At 31.1% G+C, this 17307-nt stretch overlaps 1 protein-coding gene across 1 annotated transcript in view; it reads right to left on the bottom strand.

Annotated features, from left to right (window-relative positions):
• Positions 1-8240, bottom strand: part of LOC108903536 (segmentation protein Runt-like) — an 89847-nt gene extending 81607 nt beyond the window's left edge. Inside the window, exon 1 of the mRNA XM_018705755.1 lies at positions 7874-8240. Coding sequence (XP_018561271.1) covers positions 7874-8240 — 367 coding nt within the window. The remainder of the gene's footprint in view (positions 1-7873) is intronic.
• Positions 8241-17307: the final 9067 nt, after the last annotated feature.

Genomic DNA, 17307 nt, shown 5'->3' with positions numbered 1-17307 from the left:
CAAAACTTTAGAGGATTTAGTCTTTACTCCAAATAAATTCAACAATATAGCACGCTCTTAGTATTATTACAAGATGGTACATAAAGAGGGATTAACTAACTAACTCGAGGCAAATAACAACAGCCGTCGGGAGAAGTGAAATGGTTTGTAGTAATTTTAGACACAAGACTTACTTGGAACCAGCAGCTTAACAGAATTAAGAAAGCGGACGCCTCATTAATATTAATTAGACTAACTCGAGGTAAAATATGCGGATTAACGCCGCAAATGTGTATTGGACATACGTTACTGTGGGTAGACTTATAGTATATGCATCATTGACATGGTAGAGGAAAATAAAACAGCAGACGACTACTGCTGATTTAGGTAAGGTACAAAGTCTCACTTGTTTAGCAGTAACGGAAGCAATAAGAACTACAACCACGGCGGCCATCTAAACCCTACTTGACTTGTCTCTTCTTCACTAAGTGATAAGTAGAAGAGGATAGAATGGGCCTTTTCAAGCTGTTGCTTGCACCAGTAGACAATCCTAGGAAGGAATAGAATTAAAGATTTAATGAAGAGTAATATAAAAGCGGACCGTATTTGAAATTTAATTTAAAACAAAAAGTTTTAGGTGGTAATCACGGATTATGGTCACGGAAACGGGACACATACTGGGAGATATTACCTGATATTTAAACAGATCCAAGATCAAGTAATGAGAAATGTTGCGAATGCGTAGTAAATTTGAAAGAACTGCTGAAGGGTAAAGGTAAGTTAACCTTGATATGGTTGCTTGGACATTCAACTATTGACAATTATACTGATACTGACACATATCTGATACTGTAACAAATTACGTGCCAACATAATCAGAAAATCATTAATAAAGAGAACTAAAGAATTGTTGCCATAAAGTAGAAAGCAGCATTTAGTATTATACCACAGAAGATACGTTCTTTATAGATATACAAAATGGATCCAGAAGAGTATAGCACACAACTCATGGTGAGGCTGTTTAAATTAGTGCAAGCAACCAGTGTATTGGAATGGGTGATAGATAAAATATTCAGTACAATAATCAGCAACGCATTTCTAAACACAACAAAGACACTAAGAAGACGAAGAAAAAACAAATACAGTTTGACCAAAAACTTATAGCCACCGTTTTCTGTAAGAAGATAACTTTTTCCGCTGACTTTATTACCCGAAGAAAAATTATAAATGCACATTGTTATTTAAGATAATTGAGAAGAACCATTCAAATTAAGTTGAAGAAGGTGGTGCGTCGAAAGAAGGAAGATATGAATGATAAGAATCAACATAAAGAAGACGACGAAGAAAGAGACATCGTCCAGCAGAAAATGTATGGCTTAGCATAGCATAATGCATTTAAAGTGAAGTAAAAAGTACAAGAGCTAATACCAAAAACTGCATCACATTAAAAATGGGATGTAATCTTTTAATATTTTGTTGTGTATTGCATAAAAGAAGGAACAACTGTTTCTCTAGTTCCATAAAGTTTACGCGTTAACATCTCTTACAAATACGATTTTTTCGCTGATTGTTCATTTAGCCACGAGTATATTTTTACGAATATTTTTAAATGTTATTTTCACGCTAGCAGTATCCAATCGAAAATTATTCTATTAATCAATTAATAAATAATAGGTTCTCATTATATTTCTAATGTCATTACCTTCACCAATTTCAAGTACTGTATCTTACAAATGGGTCTGTGAATCTTAAGTTAATAATTTATAGGAATTATATGATTCCTGTTCCTATAATTAATTATGAACGTTAAACGTATTCATTACAATATAATATCTCATTTAAAAGATGGAAAAGAATACCCACAGACAAATAATAATTTTGGATGTGCGTTCAAGACCCTAAACTCCTAAACTGTTGGTTGTCAACGTTAATGGCCCAGAAAAATCTCCGAATTATGTTAAATCAGAGCCAGTAATATAGACTGGCGCCAACACAAATAAAAATACATATATTAGATACGATATTCAAATTTATGTCAACCATATTTTATTTGAAAGAGGTTCTAGAAATTTTCTAAAAAATATGCACGTTTGTACGGTAAAACCGATATATTTTTTTCTTTAATGTGGTGGTCTAAAAAAACCTTGGAATAGGTCGTTTAATGAGTTTTTGTGTCTTTAAATTTATTGTAATGTCATCATTGTCTTAATCATGACATCGTCTACACTTTTTTAATGAAACACGTTATCTTTTTGCATTTTCGTTTCAATGAACTTCCATACGAGACACTTTTCAAAAGTCAGAACCCATTACTTACAAAAAGAGGATAAAAGAAACATTGTAAAGTGTGTTTCACCTCTCGCCTTAAAGTCAACGAACGTAAATATTTTTTGCAAAACACATGTTTTATGGATTGCGGCCTACTGATATCGTATAGAAAATTTTAAAATTGAAAAATATACATATAATAGGTATTAAAAAAGATAAAAAATATATATGTAGCTGCATATGAATTTTTGAGGGAAAGTATTCATGTTTAGTATTTAATGAAAGAACAAAAATGATCAGAGTTTGCACTAATCTTACCATTCAGTATTATACATTTATCATATAACTTTGTAACATTTTCAATAACTCGCGCTTTTGTGGAATAATTTCTAGGCTTAGTTGCCGAATACTATGAGGATGACTGTTCATCATACTGTTCATCAGAACTTTCCTGAAATTACTAATTTGTTACCGATCCAGTAGAAGATATAAATCTCTTCCTACGACTAGTGGGTAATTCATCAAGAACCCCTTGAAACTCGTTGTTTAAAAAAAATAAGTCATCTTCGCATTTCATTTCTGGAAACATTGGGGATATATTTACTGTCAAACACTAGGACGGTAGACTGCTGAATCCGAAACTGACAATTGGACCAGAGCAGGAATATTTAATGTATATCCCCAAAATATTTGTGTCCATTATATTCCAAAATAAAGTATATGCTCTGAGCTTTGTCTGCGGGAAAAAACAAATTTCCTATAAAGGCAAAAAATTTTTTTCTACTGCCCTGATAGTCAAGCAACTATAAAGATTGGCGAGACACAAGATTACTTAAAAACCGATCAGGAACTGCTTCCAAGTCCTTCTTACTTTGGTACTCTCAGGTAACGTTCAAATGAGTTTCAGGGCATGAATTTGCAGGAACTTTAACAAATCCTGCCATTGAAATATCAAAAACATCCTAGATATAGAAAATCGATAGTTAAAAAAACATCGAAAAAACTTACGGATGAAAGACAAAGTCAAATAAACTGTTACGGGATTACTAACTAGTCGCTGTAATCTGAGAAAACATCTGCAGATAATGGACTTATACAATGGTGAACACATAAGTAGATCATGCAATGAGGAAGATGAAACAGCATCCCAAATAATCTACAATTTAAAGCACTAACGCATTGAAGATATAACCTTCTTCTCCTTTAGAGTATAGAAGCAGCAACACAATAATCATATAGGCTGCAGTATTGGCATCCACAGCCTCTACTGGCTGTAGCTATTAATAACAGCTAAAATGTGGTAACAAATAAAAAATTATATGATCCAATTTTTTCAAGTAAGTAAATCCAATTATTATAATTTGTTTTGCACAAGATTATTCACAATCACGCACGATACTTAACATGTCTTATGTGGCAAAATTAATATAACAAATACTTGAAAGCCTCAAGTGTAACAAACGCTTCTACAGCGTGTTTAAGGTTTATGCCAATACTTTTTGAAAAATGTCCATAAAAAGTTAGATAAAAACATAAATATGTCATGAAACATATTTTTATAAATATTTTCACAACATACATACATACAATTTTCTACTAGAAAATTATGCATTTTTTGTGGAATCATACGAAAGTACTTCTTACAAACAATAATTGTTAACAATTTTTACTTGCATAAATTTTTCATGTTTTGGGGATTCCTTTTCAGTTCACCTCAGATACATGAACATAAAAAGAGACTATATAAATAAATATTTTACAAAAAACTTTAGGTTACTTATAATAATAAAAGAATCTATTTGCTTAATCCGCAAAATATACAGGGTGTTTCTAAAATAGGGTTCCAAACTTCTGCTGCGTTTATAACTCATTAAAATAAGCCAAAAAGTTCCTATTAACATGTGCCCTAAAACGCACCCTTAGGAAGTTATATGCCCTTAAAAGGGCTGAAACAAAACTGTTTTTTTTCTGTTATTGACAAAACGGTCGCAAATAAATAGAAAAAAATGTATGGGTCTTACATAACTTTTTACGTTAAATAACATGGCTACTCCGTTTTTCGACATGCAAATCATATGCGTCCCATTTAGGTTGGTGAAGGGGGTTTTCGGCCCGTAATTTTTTTTATTTCAATTTTTTACAATTTTCTCTACAGATTTATAAGATCTTAACAATTTTACGTAAAAAATATTATCTTTGTCCAAACCGATATTTCCAATGGTTTTCGAGTAAATTGAGTATGAAAATTACTCTGCTCTTTAAGTTATTAGGCCAAAAATGACAAAAATCTGTTTACCATGGCAAATAAAAGACTGACGTTGCCACAACGCTTAACAATTTAAGTTATTGATAAACTGTCAATTGAGCTTTGCAGTGTTTAATTAGTAAAAGTGGTGAGTGGAAAATTTAAGTATACAACATTATTGCAACTCATAAAATGGAGTCATATTCAAACACGGAAATGGCAGATATGCACTTTATGTACAGCCGTGCGGCTGGAAATGCATCAGAAGCGAGGCGTCTGTATGCGGCAGCATACCCGAATAGGACCTTCTCGACAGGTATTTCAGAGGATCCATGAACGTTTAAGAGAAAATGGTTCGTTCCAACCAAGAGTAAATGATCGTGACGAGACAGATTTGTAAGAACACCGGTGATGGAAGAAAATGTATTGAGAGCTATGCAGGACAATCCAAGGGTTAGTGTAAGAAGTGTCGCACGTATGCATAACATAAGTTTTTCCGTAGTTTGGCGAATTCTTTGCGAACAACTACTTCATCCTTTTCATATCCAGCGTATTCAAGCTTTAAATCCGAATGACTACGAACCACGTCGGCAGTTCTGCCAATGGTTTTTGAGAAAATCGAGGCGGATTCCGAATTTTGCATCTCTTATTTTGTTTACGGATGAGGCAAGCTTCAGTAAAGATGGTTATGTCAATTTTCATAACGCTCATGAATGGGCTGATGAAAACCCACACAGCATATTTCAGTCCAGACATCAGATTCGGTTTTCCGTCAACGTTTGGGCAGGCATTTTAGGCGATCGGCTAATCGGACCGTTTGTGTTGCCTAATCGATTGAATGGTGAGGATTATTACAATTTTTTAGTTAACGACTTGCCAGGACTTTTGGAAGATGTCCCTTTAATTGAACGCCAAAGCATATGGTTTATGCAGGACGGGGCGCCACCTCATTACCTACATAATGTAAGACAACACTTAAATGAGTTGTATGGAGAAAAATGGATAGGCCGAGGAGGTCCTGTTCCCTGGCCTCCACGTTCCCCTGACCTTAACCCCCTGGACTATTTTTTGTGGGGTCAACTTAAGGCAAAGGTTTATAAAATTCCAATTGAGACCATTCAGCAACTACGGGAGGAAATTGAAACCGCGTGCATGGAAATAAGGCAAACACCTAGAATTTTCCAAAGAGTTCGCAAATCATTGAAGCGTCGAGCTAAATTATGCATCGAAATGCAAGGTGGTCACTTCGAGCAGTTCTTGTAATTTAACTTATTATTACTAATTTTAATAACATTATTTTCTATTTCACATTTAGCTATTGTCTGCAGTAGTAATTAGTTATTTAATTACTAAGTGTAACTCTAAATTTAAATAGTCTTGTTCCCCAAATGTATGTACAAACTACATAGAAATTTTTAATTAAGGTGTAAAAAATAAATTGATTTTATCGAAGAGAAATGTCTTTTAAAAGAATTGTTAATTCCGTTCATACAAATTGTATGTGTGTGACTCTTTTTTTGTGTGTTACCTATGTGTATTTGTGTCTTTATGAATTAATTTACCTGTGAGTTCTCGCTTGGGTTTTCTTTAATATTTAAGTTATTCAAAACTGCTCGACTTTTTCAATTTTAAAGAATATTAATACATTACTTCATGAGAATTACACTTATAGAAATTATATCCTGAATTAATATTATATACCTAAAGATACTATCAAAGTAAAAAATATACTCTGTTGTGAATAACATAAATATTAGATTTAAGTTTTTACATACTCGCCCTTAACGAATATGTCCGAATGCAATTAATATTGTATTTTGGCATTTTTCAATTTATTTGAATCAAATCAAATAGGGCATGAAGTCAAGTGGTAACAGCAAAAAAATCACGTCAAATCAATAAATAATTTTTTGCTTGATTTCAAGGAAGTTCCAGCAATTTCTAAACAATATAATAAAAACTTTCCATGGTAACCTATTGCCATGAAATGTTCAATGTTTTACAGGTTTTATTTAATATTAGATGAATGTTACCTGAATTTTTACTTAAAGAGTCCGTGGCAACATGGTACCATGAAAAGTTCGAGGAATTTTACCATGCGTTTTATTATAGTGAACACACCAAGCTACTTAATGAATCTCAACCATTGCAACAAAGAAAATAAAAAACAACAATACAACAGAGACAAGACATATTTACAAATAATAAAATAAACGCTTCTGATATTTCATCGTTTCGTTATACATTGAAAACATATTTGAAAGCTTTTGTCTTTAAAAAAAATAGTATTGTGTACAGCATCTCACGTGAAATCGCAAAATTTAACTCACTTCCGATTAAATAGAATGTGCATAATCATTTTATGATTATAATATATAATAATGTAAACAGGATGTCCGCGAAAGCTTGGGAAATCTCAAAGCTGGAGATGCTGGTGACCAAAATAAATCAATTGAGCCAAATATACCTTATACAATGTTGCTGGTTTCAAAGATACAAGGCGTTCAATGTTTAAATTTTATTTTGAAATAATTTTGAAAACTGTCAAGAGTATGAACAGAAAAATTGTCAGTAGTTTTTTGACATGACAAATAAAAATGTTTAACTAATTTTGGCGTTGTTTGTATAATAGGGTGTCAATTATCTCTTTGATAAATAGGGGATATTTTTTTATCTTTAGAATTACGGACACTGTGTATTGAAAATATGAAAGAACGTCTTTCGTTTCATAAAAAATTACTCTTGTTCGTTTTCGATGTTTCCCTTGGTTATTGAGATATTTGTGTATACAAATTTCAATATATTGAAATGAAATACATTGAATCTCGTAAACAAGATGTCGAAAACAAACAAGAGTAACTTTTTTATGATTTCATATTTTCAATACATAATGTCCGTAATTCTAAAGATAAAAAATATATCCCCAATTTATCAAAGGAATAACTGACGCCGTATACAAAAAATGCCAAAATTAGTTACAAATTTTTATTTGTCAATTTTTTTGTTTATACTTTGACAATTTTCAAAATTATTGAAAAATTTCTAAATAAAATTCAAACATTGAACTCCTTGTGTCTTTGAAACCAGCAACATTTGCATAAGGCATATTTAGCTTAATTGATTTATTTTGGCCACCAGTATCTCCAGCTTCGAAATTTCCCGAGACACCCGGTATATCAAACTACAAAATATGTGAAAAAAATCTACCAAATGCCTTAACTAATTATTTTACATTTTTTCGTTTTGCTTTTAATCAGTTTGCTCTAACTGAAACTTAAAAGTAGAAATATTTATAAAAATCACATTTCTCTCAGTCATCACATTAATTTTTCATTGTTTAAATCGAAACAGGCAATGTAAGAAAGTACGATGACGACTCACCTCTGCCGCTTCTTCCCACAAATCTCAGATCATTAAACTTCGCCACCTGATTCTTCATAACGGCCGTGCAGTTTCTCAGTTCCGCGCAATAATTCTCGTCATTCCCAGCCCTAACCGTCACCACGGTGCCATCCCCCACGTCACCAAGGGCGACAACCTTGAACGCCACTGGCAGCGTCTTATTCGATCTCCAGTGGGGCGGCAAAACAGTACAAACAACGTGCGGGGACCCGGTCCTTACCAGCTCGCCAGGGTGTTCCGCAAGGAGCCCATCTATAGTCCTTTCCGCCAGCATCTCCGCCGTCAAGTTGCCGTAAGTGCGGTCGTAGTGACCCGTCGTTGACGACACCTCGCTGGCCAAGTGCATTTTCTTCGTACACACTAGGTTTAGTCAAAAATGTTTGTACGGTTTGTAGATGCTTGTCATTCCACTTTCCTTGCGTTCATCTTCCCACCATCATAACAGATTTTGTCAATTTGACGATAAATACAACTTTACATTTTTTGAAAGTAAATGTGATAGTCTGTGATTTAATCTAATAATAAATTATGCATCCAGTGACCACTTCACATTTCAACGGAAATGGTGTTTCATTTGCGTCTTTTACTAGTTTTTGTAAGATTCTACATGAGAAGTATGTTGTTTATTTTAAGTAAACGTTTGCAGCTAATTATTTTTCAACAGCACTGACCTGTTTGTTACTTTTCTTCCGTTTATTCTTGATTATTTTCTTTCTTCGGAGCAGACTTGATATATATCTTCTAAGCCTTCAAATGTTTTTATAATATCGGTGCTTTCCCTTGTTTTTTTCAACTAGTTTTTCACTCGCCACTAGATTTAGTCTTTCCGAGTCATAATTCAAGATCATGTCGCGCACTTACAAGATAAAGAACTCTGTTCCAACGATGCGTGCGTCCTTTTGAAGTTGCCAGCGACGCGTTTTGACAAATTGATATGCGAGAGTGTAAAAAAGCGTTGCTCTCGGTTTTTACAAGTCGAATGCGCGCGTTCGGTGCAAAATATGATGAAAAATCACACGGCCAGTGGCATCCCGCAGAACTGCGCGGGATATTTTCTATCCCGTGCTTTCTTTCACTAACTTGTTTTTCTAATTATGTGTTCGGCTCTCGCTCGCTCGTTAGAGTGAGCTGTTTTTAATTGGGCGTTTTCTCTCGCTTTTTAAGTGGCCATGATGTGCGACAGTTTTCCTTTATTTTCTGTTGGGAAGTCTATCGAAAGTTTCTTACTAAGGGGTCGATTTTGTTACTTTTCAGATGCAGCAGGTTGTATGTATCAACAAGTATTTTTATAATTTTATATTGGACTACTTCTCTTTTACATATACCTATGTGATGTGATTTGATCTGAAACAAAATAAATAAATTGTTAATCGTATTATATAATCGTCTTCACACCGCATTAGAAACTTATATACTCATACAGTTTTTTTGGAATATACATTTCTACGATTTTTTTTTATATGTAATGGCATTCTAGATCAACTTGTTTCATTCATTACGATGGTATATTTGGTAGTAGCCCATGGCTTGCCTTACTGCGATTTTTTTAGTAAGTAGTAAGTAAATGTAGAAAAATAACTTTAAGGAATTTTTATTAAATGTGTGACTAAGTATTCTTCATGAGCGTCACTTAAAACCACATTGTCTCAAATTTCATTATTTGTAATGCGGAATATATTGTAACAAGTAGAAATTGAAGTAAGAGTTTGAAATATAAAATCTAATAGAAATTAAGTTGAAATACAATAAATAATGACATATTAGATATATGGTGACAAGATAGTAAAGATGATTTGGTTGACAGCGGGATGAAATTTTGACAGTATAATATAATAGTAAAAGTAGAATGAAATCTCTGTATAAAGGAAGCAAAAGTGTCTATAAAAGAAGGTAATGTAGTAAAAAAAAATAATAAAAGGGTATAAAATTTGGTAAAGTAAAAATGTATAAATTATAAAGGTATTTGATTGGTTGAGATTGATTACGATATATCCAAAAACATTGTAATTATATATATGAGTGCGGTGAAAAATAGATAAAAAAAAGTGGTGACCAAGGGAGACAGAATAATAAATAGTGAGAAGAAAATCAAGAAATAAAAAGTCAAATTAGAAGATATTCAAATTGTAGCCATTAAAATAAGTTTAAAATCAGAAGAATTGTAATAAAATACAGAAGATTAAAAGATAATCTTATAAAATACCAAGAAAAGAACAAGTATTGAAGAGAAGAAGAGTGGTAGAGAAAAGCACAGCACAGCATCAAGCACAGAGGCATTGTGGGACAGTTAAAACCAAATAAGAAAGAAGCAACCAGAAAGAGTCAGGAAATAGGAAATAATTTATTTGGCAGAAAGGAAAGTCGGTTTAAATCTAAACTGACAGATAAATCAAGAGAATCATAATACTATCAGGTAATTAAAACATTATTTTTCATTGTCGTAGACACAGAAAAGTAAAGGCCAGGAGAGGTGACGCAGACAGTGGCAATCTACGGAGTAGTAGGATACAGGAAGGAGAAGACAGGAAGGAAATCACGAGTAAGAAAACACAGACAAAAAGACAACAAAGTGTAGTATAGGTAATCATAAACAAAAATTGTATAAAATAAGGAATTAGAATTCAGTTAGCTCAGGTTAGATTTTTATAAATTTATAAACTGTTGGTATAATACACGAAGTTCAAATTCAATTAAACATTCCTATTTAATTTTTTTTTACAAAAACAAAGAATAGCTATTTTTGTATCTACTGCGCGTAATGCTACTTTGGTGATCGAGAATTGAATTTTTTTAAATTCATTACACATAACAAACAAAATTAAATTATCATAAATATAACACAAACATATATAATTATTTATAGTATTATAATATATATTTTTTAACTTCTTGATGAAAATCCTTTATAGTACTGAATGCGGTGAATTAGACTCCTATTTCAAATTCAGTACAGTAATTTAATTTCTTTCCTACTAGTTTCAGTTTTATTCCATCACCGATGGAAAAAATTCATATACACTAGGCCTTTTCAAAACGACGACTTATTAGTAGATATGAAGATATTTCTTTTCAATATCGTTTTTTTTTCTCCTGATGATGGATCCGAAATTAGTTCTAACATTATTAAAATATTAGGTCCTACCCAATCATACTCACATTACTATATACTCGTAACACATATTTATATCACTATCATCAAAGTCAGTAATTTGATAATCTTTCATCATCCATTTCCAGAGCCTCCTAAATTTTATTTATAGATCTAAGTTGTATAAAAAAGTTATTCTACAAATTGACGAAAATTGAGATATTAGTGATGTTGATAATGTCTCAGTAGCAAATTTTTTTATAAAAATATCCCAGATTTTCTGAAAAATTACTTCTAAATAAATCATTGCATACCCTGGATTGTCAACTAGGTCATCGTAAGTCTTGTTCTTTATATTTTTTCATACAAATATTTCCTTTCTTTTCACTTCTTTATACGCATATTATAAAGAAAGTGAAATGAAAGTAAAATAAAAAAATTTCTACAGACTTTGTTTCCAAGCTATTGGGTGTCGAAGTTATAAAAGTTTAGTCTCAGTTTTAATTGTATCTCGGAAATCTGATCAGCAATTATTATTTTCTAATTTTACGTGATGAATAAGTTGAATTAGAAAATCCAATTGCAAACAAATTTTATTAAAGGGGATCTTGGTCACATAAATTATAAGCCAAAAAATTACCATATTTAGAAAATAATAATTTACTGCAAAAAATGTTCCCTTGTTTAAGTTAAAGTTTCACGTTCATATGTCACCTCCGAGAAATATTAATTTTCATTCAATACTTCACAAGGCATTAATATTGTTATAACTGTCACTTCATCTTAACTTTTTGATTTTTAAGATTAAATAAATACTAACCAAGAAGGTCTAGCTATCAACTAGAGCTGTCATATGATGATACTAAATTTTAAACAAGGTGTTTTTAGAAATGTGGCGAACAAAACTTACAATGATTTATAAAAAGCATTTCTATAATATTTCACATTTGAACCTTTGTCAAAAATGTTTCGATTATGTTACATTTTACTGTACCTCTTAATAAACTTTACATCCCTGTGGACATCCGATTTACTATGGCAACTTTATAATTCATAATTCATAATTCATGTTTACACTTATTATTATGAATATAAATCTGCACTAGTCTTAATTTTAGGACAGTTTAACTTCCCCTGAATTCATAACCGATATAAAAAGACAAAGAAGTCAGTGGAGAATAACATTCTAGTGCCTACAAAAACTATTTATTTTGGGAAAATTTAATGTTGCTATTAATCCAGGTGAATTGTAATAAAGCTCTTTCAAAAATATTTGATTACCTTTCAATTATGCATAATAGTTGAATAAGTTCGGCGGAGGATTTGAGAATATCTCAAAAAAAAAGAGAGAAAAAAATTATTTACATTTCTGATTCCATATGTTGGATCCATATGGATCACCTTATATTTTTGTATATGTGTGAGATGTATACAAGGTGTTTGTAAATAAGTGCGAAATATTTTAGGGGGTGGTTGGCGAAGTTATTTTGTGAAAAAAGTTCATATAAACATGGGTCGAAATATACTTCGTTTCCGAGATACAGTGTTTAAATTTTAATTTTTTATTAATTATTCCAAAGATTTTTAAAGATATAGACTCGAAATTTGATGATTGTAATTTATTTACAATTTCATTCAAAATATAAAAAAATAACAAAACCAAGTCAGTGACGTACCATTTTTTTTATTAAAAAAGGTTGTGGCACTCTCGCAGGAATGCCACTGGTGCAAGTAGAAACATTCGGATCACCCCAAAAAATGCACACATATCCCTCCAAAGCGTTCATCAAATTTCGAGTAAGTATCTTTAAAACTGAAATAATTAATAAAAATAAATAAAAAAATTAAATTTAAACACTGTGTATCTCGGAAACGAAGCATATTTCTACCTACGTTTATATGAACTTTTTTCACAAAATAACTTCGACAACCACCCCCTAAAATATTTCGCACTTATTTACAAACACCCTGTATAAAGGATGTAACTTAAAGGTTTATCCAAACTTCATTTTCGAAGTACAATGTATTCAAAATTATTGAAAATTATTTCAAGTGGCAAAAAATTTATGGGGGAAGCCATATAAATAATATTCATGAATAAAATTATTGCTTCAATTATAATTTCAAAAAGAAGGTACGGTATGGTACTTTTTGCAATAAATACGTGGTATTACATTTTAAATTTACAGCGAAAACATACTTTTGCAAAACCTTTAGTTTTCTATAATAATACATAGTCCAATTTGAAATATCTTGGAAAAAAATATTATATCCTGTCTCCTGCATACAAAAAAAAACTGTGGCATGTACATATATTTGTGGAGAATCAAAAACTAAAGGCAACACATCAAATTTCTTTAAAATTGTCTCATTCGCTTTCCTGTAATTTAAACCTTTTTCGTTAATTCGTGATCAACAAATTACCATCAAAGTTTAGGCAAATATTTTAGTTGCACACTTTAGATACCTACTATAAATGTATATTTTTTAGATAACCTCAAATCTCATCCAATTTGATCCAACCAGTACATACATTAACTGATAAATAAATTAATTATTATAATTTATATATTATCAGCATATTTTATTACATATATGTATGTGTAACATTAGTTTGGAATTAAATCATTTAAAATTTTCTACCGTCGCTAGTCATCAGCTTATCTCAATTTTCAAAAATGTGTTTCCTTTTCTATGAAATAATCGTTATTTTTCAATATAAATAGGATTCAAAAAGTTCTCACAGTTTTTTTAATTGCATCTAATAGTATAGGTAGTAAACATTTTAGACTGTCAATATCAAAAATGTAAATACCTTCCTAAAAAGAAATGTTAAAATCTGGGAAACGTAGGTTTATTAACTTTCATTATTGAAAGAACATCAACAGAAGAATCTTTACAAGAAACAGTAAACTTAATATTTTTCGAAACACATGTAGAATTAAATATTTCTTCCTTGAATAAAATCGTTCTCGAAATATGTAGGGGAAAAAGAGTAATCCTCGCAACAATTTGTTAACTTTCAACAAGTTAAAGTAAAAGATATGCATTTTAATAATACCGGTCAAGTCTATGTTATAAAATATCCCACACATATTTTCCCTAGCCGACCATTCAATTTTCGCTGGTTTCAAATAACGTTCACATCTTCAGAAATTTATAAGCATTGTAAAAGTTCTGATTAGCGACATCGACTTGTCTGCAACAGCTTTCACGAAAGAAATAATTTCGACAAGACAAAGAAAACTTTCCTAAGTAGACGCATAGATGAAACAAATAAGAACATTTTAGTTAATAGGAATTCAACGGAAAAAATACAACGGCATCTAACGGCCTCCTGGAATTTTTTTTTAGGATTAACGTGTACAAAACTTTAGAATGGTCGGAATAAATATATTTATTATTCGATATTCCTTCTAGTATACATATATTTTATGCTTAAATTTCGTTCCTTATTCTGTCAAATCTATGGTTTTGTGGTTCAGTTACATTTTTAATTTTTATTACTTAATGAGAGATTATTTAATTTAACATACAATACTATAAATTAAAGTCAGGACATATGGCAAATATGTAATTAATTTTTAATGTATTATGCATATGATGATAGAGTATAATGCGCACTAAAGGTGTTAGGATATTAGGCAATATATGGGTTAGAAATTTTAGTTACATAATTTGTAGAATTGTCTTTTTGTTATTTTTTATAGAAGTATTTAATATAAGAGATCAGTTTTACAAAATTAAAAGTATTATTGAAAATACTTCTGGAAATTATTACCATACGTACTGGCAATAGACCCGTGATTGTAACACTTTAAAATAACTATTTAAATATACAACTACTACATTGCCATTAAATTTTTTTGAAAAAGCTGGAAGGTTTTGGTTTTAGCCCCTCATTAATGAATCTTTTTTCCACGTATATTGAGGATAGAACCTACTTTGTTACATTTAATGGATATAAATCGCAGCGCCATACCGCAAGTTCCGGTGTACCTCAGGGATCCAAATTGGGTTCATTGCTATTTCTAATGTTTATTAACAATATATGCTCTGTTATAAAATGTGAAAGTCTAATTTTTGCTGATGACATGAAACTATATAAGAAAATTGACAATATTTCAGAGTATTTGAGTTTGCAGAATGATTTGAAAATATTGAAATATGGTGCAGGGAGAAAACATTAGAACTCAATGTTTTAAAATGTAAAGTTGTTACGCATGCCAGGAAGATGCATTATGAAAAATATACACATAAAATCAATAATGAGAGTTTGATAACCGTGGAAACAATTAAAGAACTTGGAGTTTTTTTTTATTGCCAATTGAGTTTTGTTCATCACATTAATGAGATACAATCACATGCTAGGAAAATGATTGGGTTTATCGTTCGAAATTGTCACTCATTTACTAATATTAAAGCTTTGGAAGTTATATATTATATATGTATATGTATATTATAAATGTAGTATTTGTGATATAAATTATTGTTTTATGAAAACATTATGCTCAAGTATAGTTAACCAAGTCAGTGATTAGCTGATAGTATTCCTTTTTTCTTTAGGTTATATGTTTTTTGTTAAGTCATATGTCTTAAATTTATACAGGTACATTTCCATCAAGTTTAAAAATCGGTAAAATTGTACCATTGCACAAAGAACATGATGTTCATTGCGTTGAAAATTATCGACCAGTTACTTTAACATCGGGATTTTCTAAAATTTTCGAATATAGTTATTTATACCGTCTCATGTCATTTCTTGATAAACATAATATAATTTCGCATAACCAGCATGGGTTTATAGCAGGAAGGTCTACTACCACTGCTATGGCAAATTTTTATAGGAAGGTGTTGGAATGTATTGAGGCTGGCGAGTGCCCTGTTGGGGTATTTTGTGACCTCAGCAGGGCATTCGACCGTTGATCATAAAATATTACTATTCAAATTATCATCATATGGTATTCGCGGTTTGGCTCTGAATTGGGTTAGATCTTTTATATTATACAGAGAGCAATATGTTAATGTGACCCATTATAAAGATGGAATTGCGAATAGAATAAATTCGGAGCGTGCGTCTGTTAATTTGGGGGTCCCACAGGGTTCGATTTTGGGTCCCATATTGTTTCTGCTTTACGTTAATGATTTCGCGAAAATAGTTGATGACGCTTGTTTAACAATGTATGCTGATGATACATCTCTATTAATTTCTCATGTAATAGATGAGTCGTTACAAGTCAAGTGTAATAATATACTTAATGACGTCACAAATTGGTACGCAGCAAATTGTCTCTATTTTAACGTCAATAAAACTCATTATATAAGATTTCATAATTGGCAGAAGCAGTTTGCAGAGCTAGATCTAAACATCAATGATATCTTCATTTCTAAAAGTAAGAGTGCTAAGTTTCTGGGTTTACAACTGGACGATTCCCTAAATTGGATGGAACAATGTAATAATTTAACATCGAAATTACATTAACTGTGTTATCTTTTTCGAAATTTGAAGCGTGTACTACCGTGGGAAACAGTCATGGGCCTGTATCATGCACAAGTAAGTTCTAGGCTGAGATATGGTATAACATTTTGGGGGAGTAACAAGTAGCCAATATTGTAAAAATATTTTTAAGGAATATAAAATATTAACGCTTCCGAGTCTTTACATCTTTGAATTATGTATTTTCTTTTTCAATAACAAAAATCATTTTAACAAAGTATGTGCTTTGCATACATATAAAACTAGACAATGGAATACTTTTTGTGTGCCTTATAGTAATTATAATGTGTCTGTAAAGTCTCCTTTCGTGTTTGGACCCAGGGTGTTTGATAACTTGCCCTTGGAAATAAAAATGATTGACAATCTCGGTAGGTTTAAATCTAAGTTAAAATATTATTAATTGACAAATGTATATATAACATTACTGAATTCTTTTAGTATAAGAATTTATGGCTTTTCTCTTCCATTTTTTTTGTATTATTGACTATTCCCATACTTTATTATAAAGTCTCTACGGAAAATAAAGGTTATTTATTTATTTAGTTTATTTACTTATTTACTACTGGTTAATTTAGCTCTGTAACTGGAATTATTTCTGTTGGGCTAATAAACGATTATTATTATTATTACATAATGCACCCTTTAACTCTTATAAACAGTAGTACGTAGTATTGATGATACTTAAATTAGATCGTAAAGCCACTATACAGGGTGATTCAGAACTTATCCGAAAAAAATTGAGAATAGATGCGTCATGGAAATGGAGTCAAAATCGTAAAAATGAATTTTGCAAAATCCTTATAGTTTCCAAGTAAAAAATTATTGAAG

This window comes from Anoplophora glabripennis, unplaced genomic scaffold (genome assembly GCF_000390285.2).
Source record: "Anoplophora glabripennis isolate ALB-LARVAE unplaced genomic scaffold, Agla_2.0 scaffold94, whole genome shotgun sequence".
Lineage (NCBI taxonomy): Eukaryota > Metazoa > Arthropoda > Insecta > Coleoptera > Cerambycidae > Anoplophora > Anoplophora glabripennis.
The sequence above is the reverse complement of the archived record's forward strand: the minus strand, read 5'-3'. Positions and strand labels throughout refer to the sequence as shown.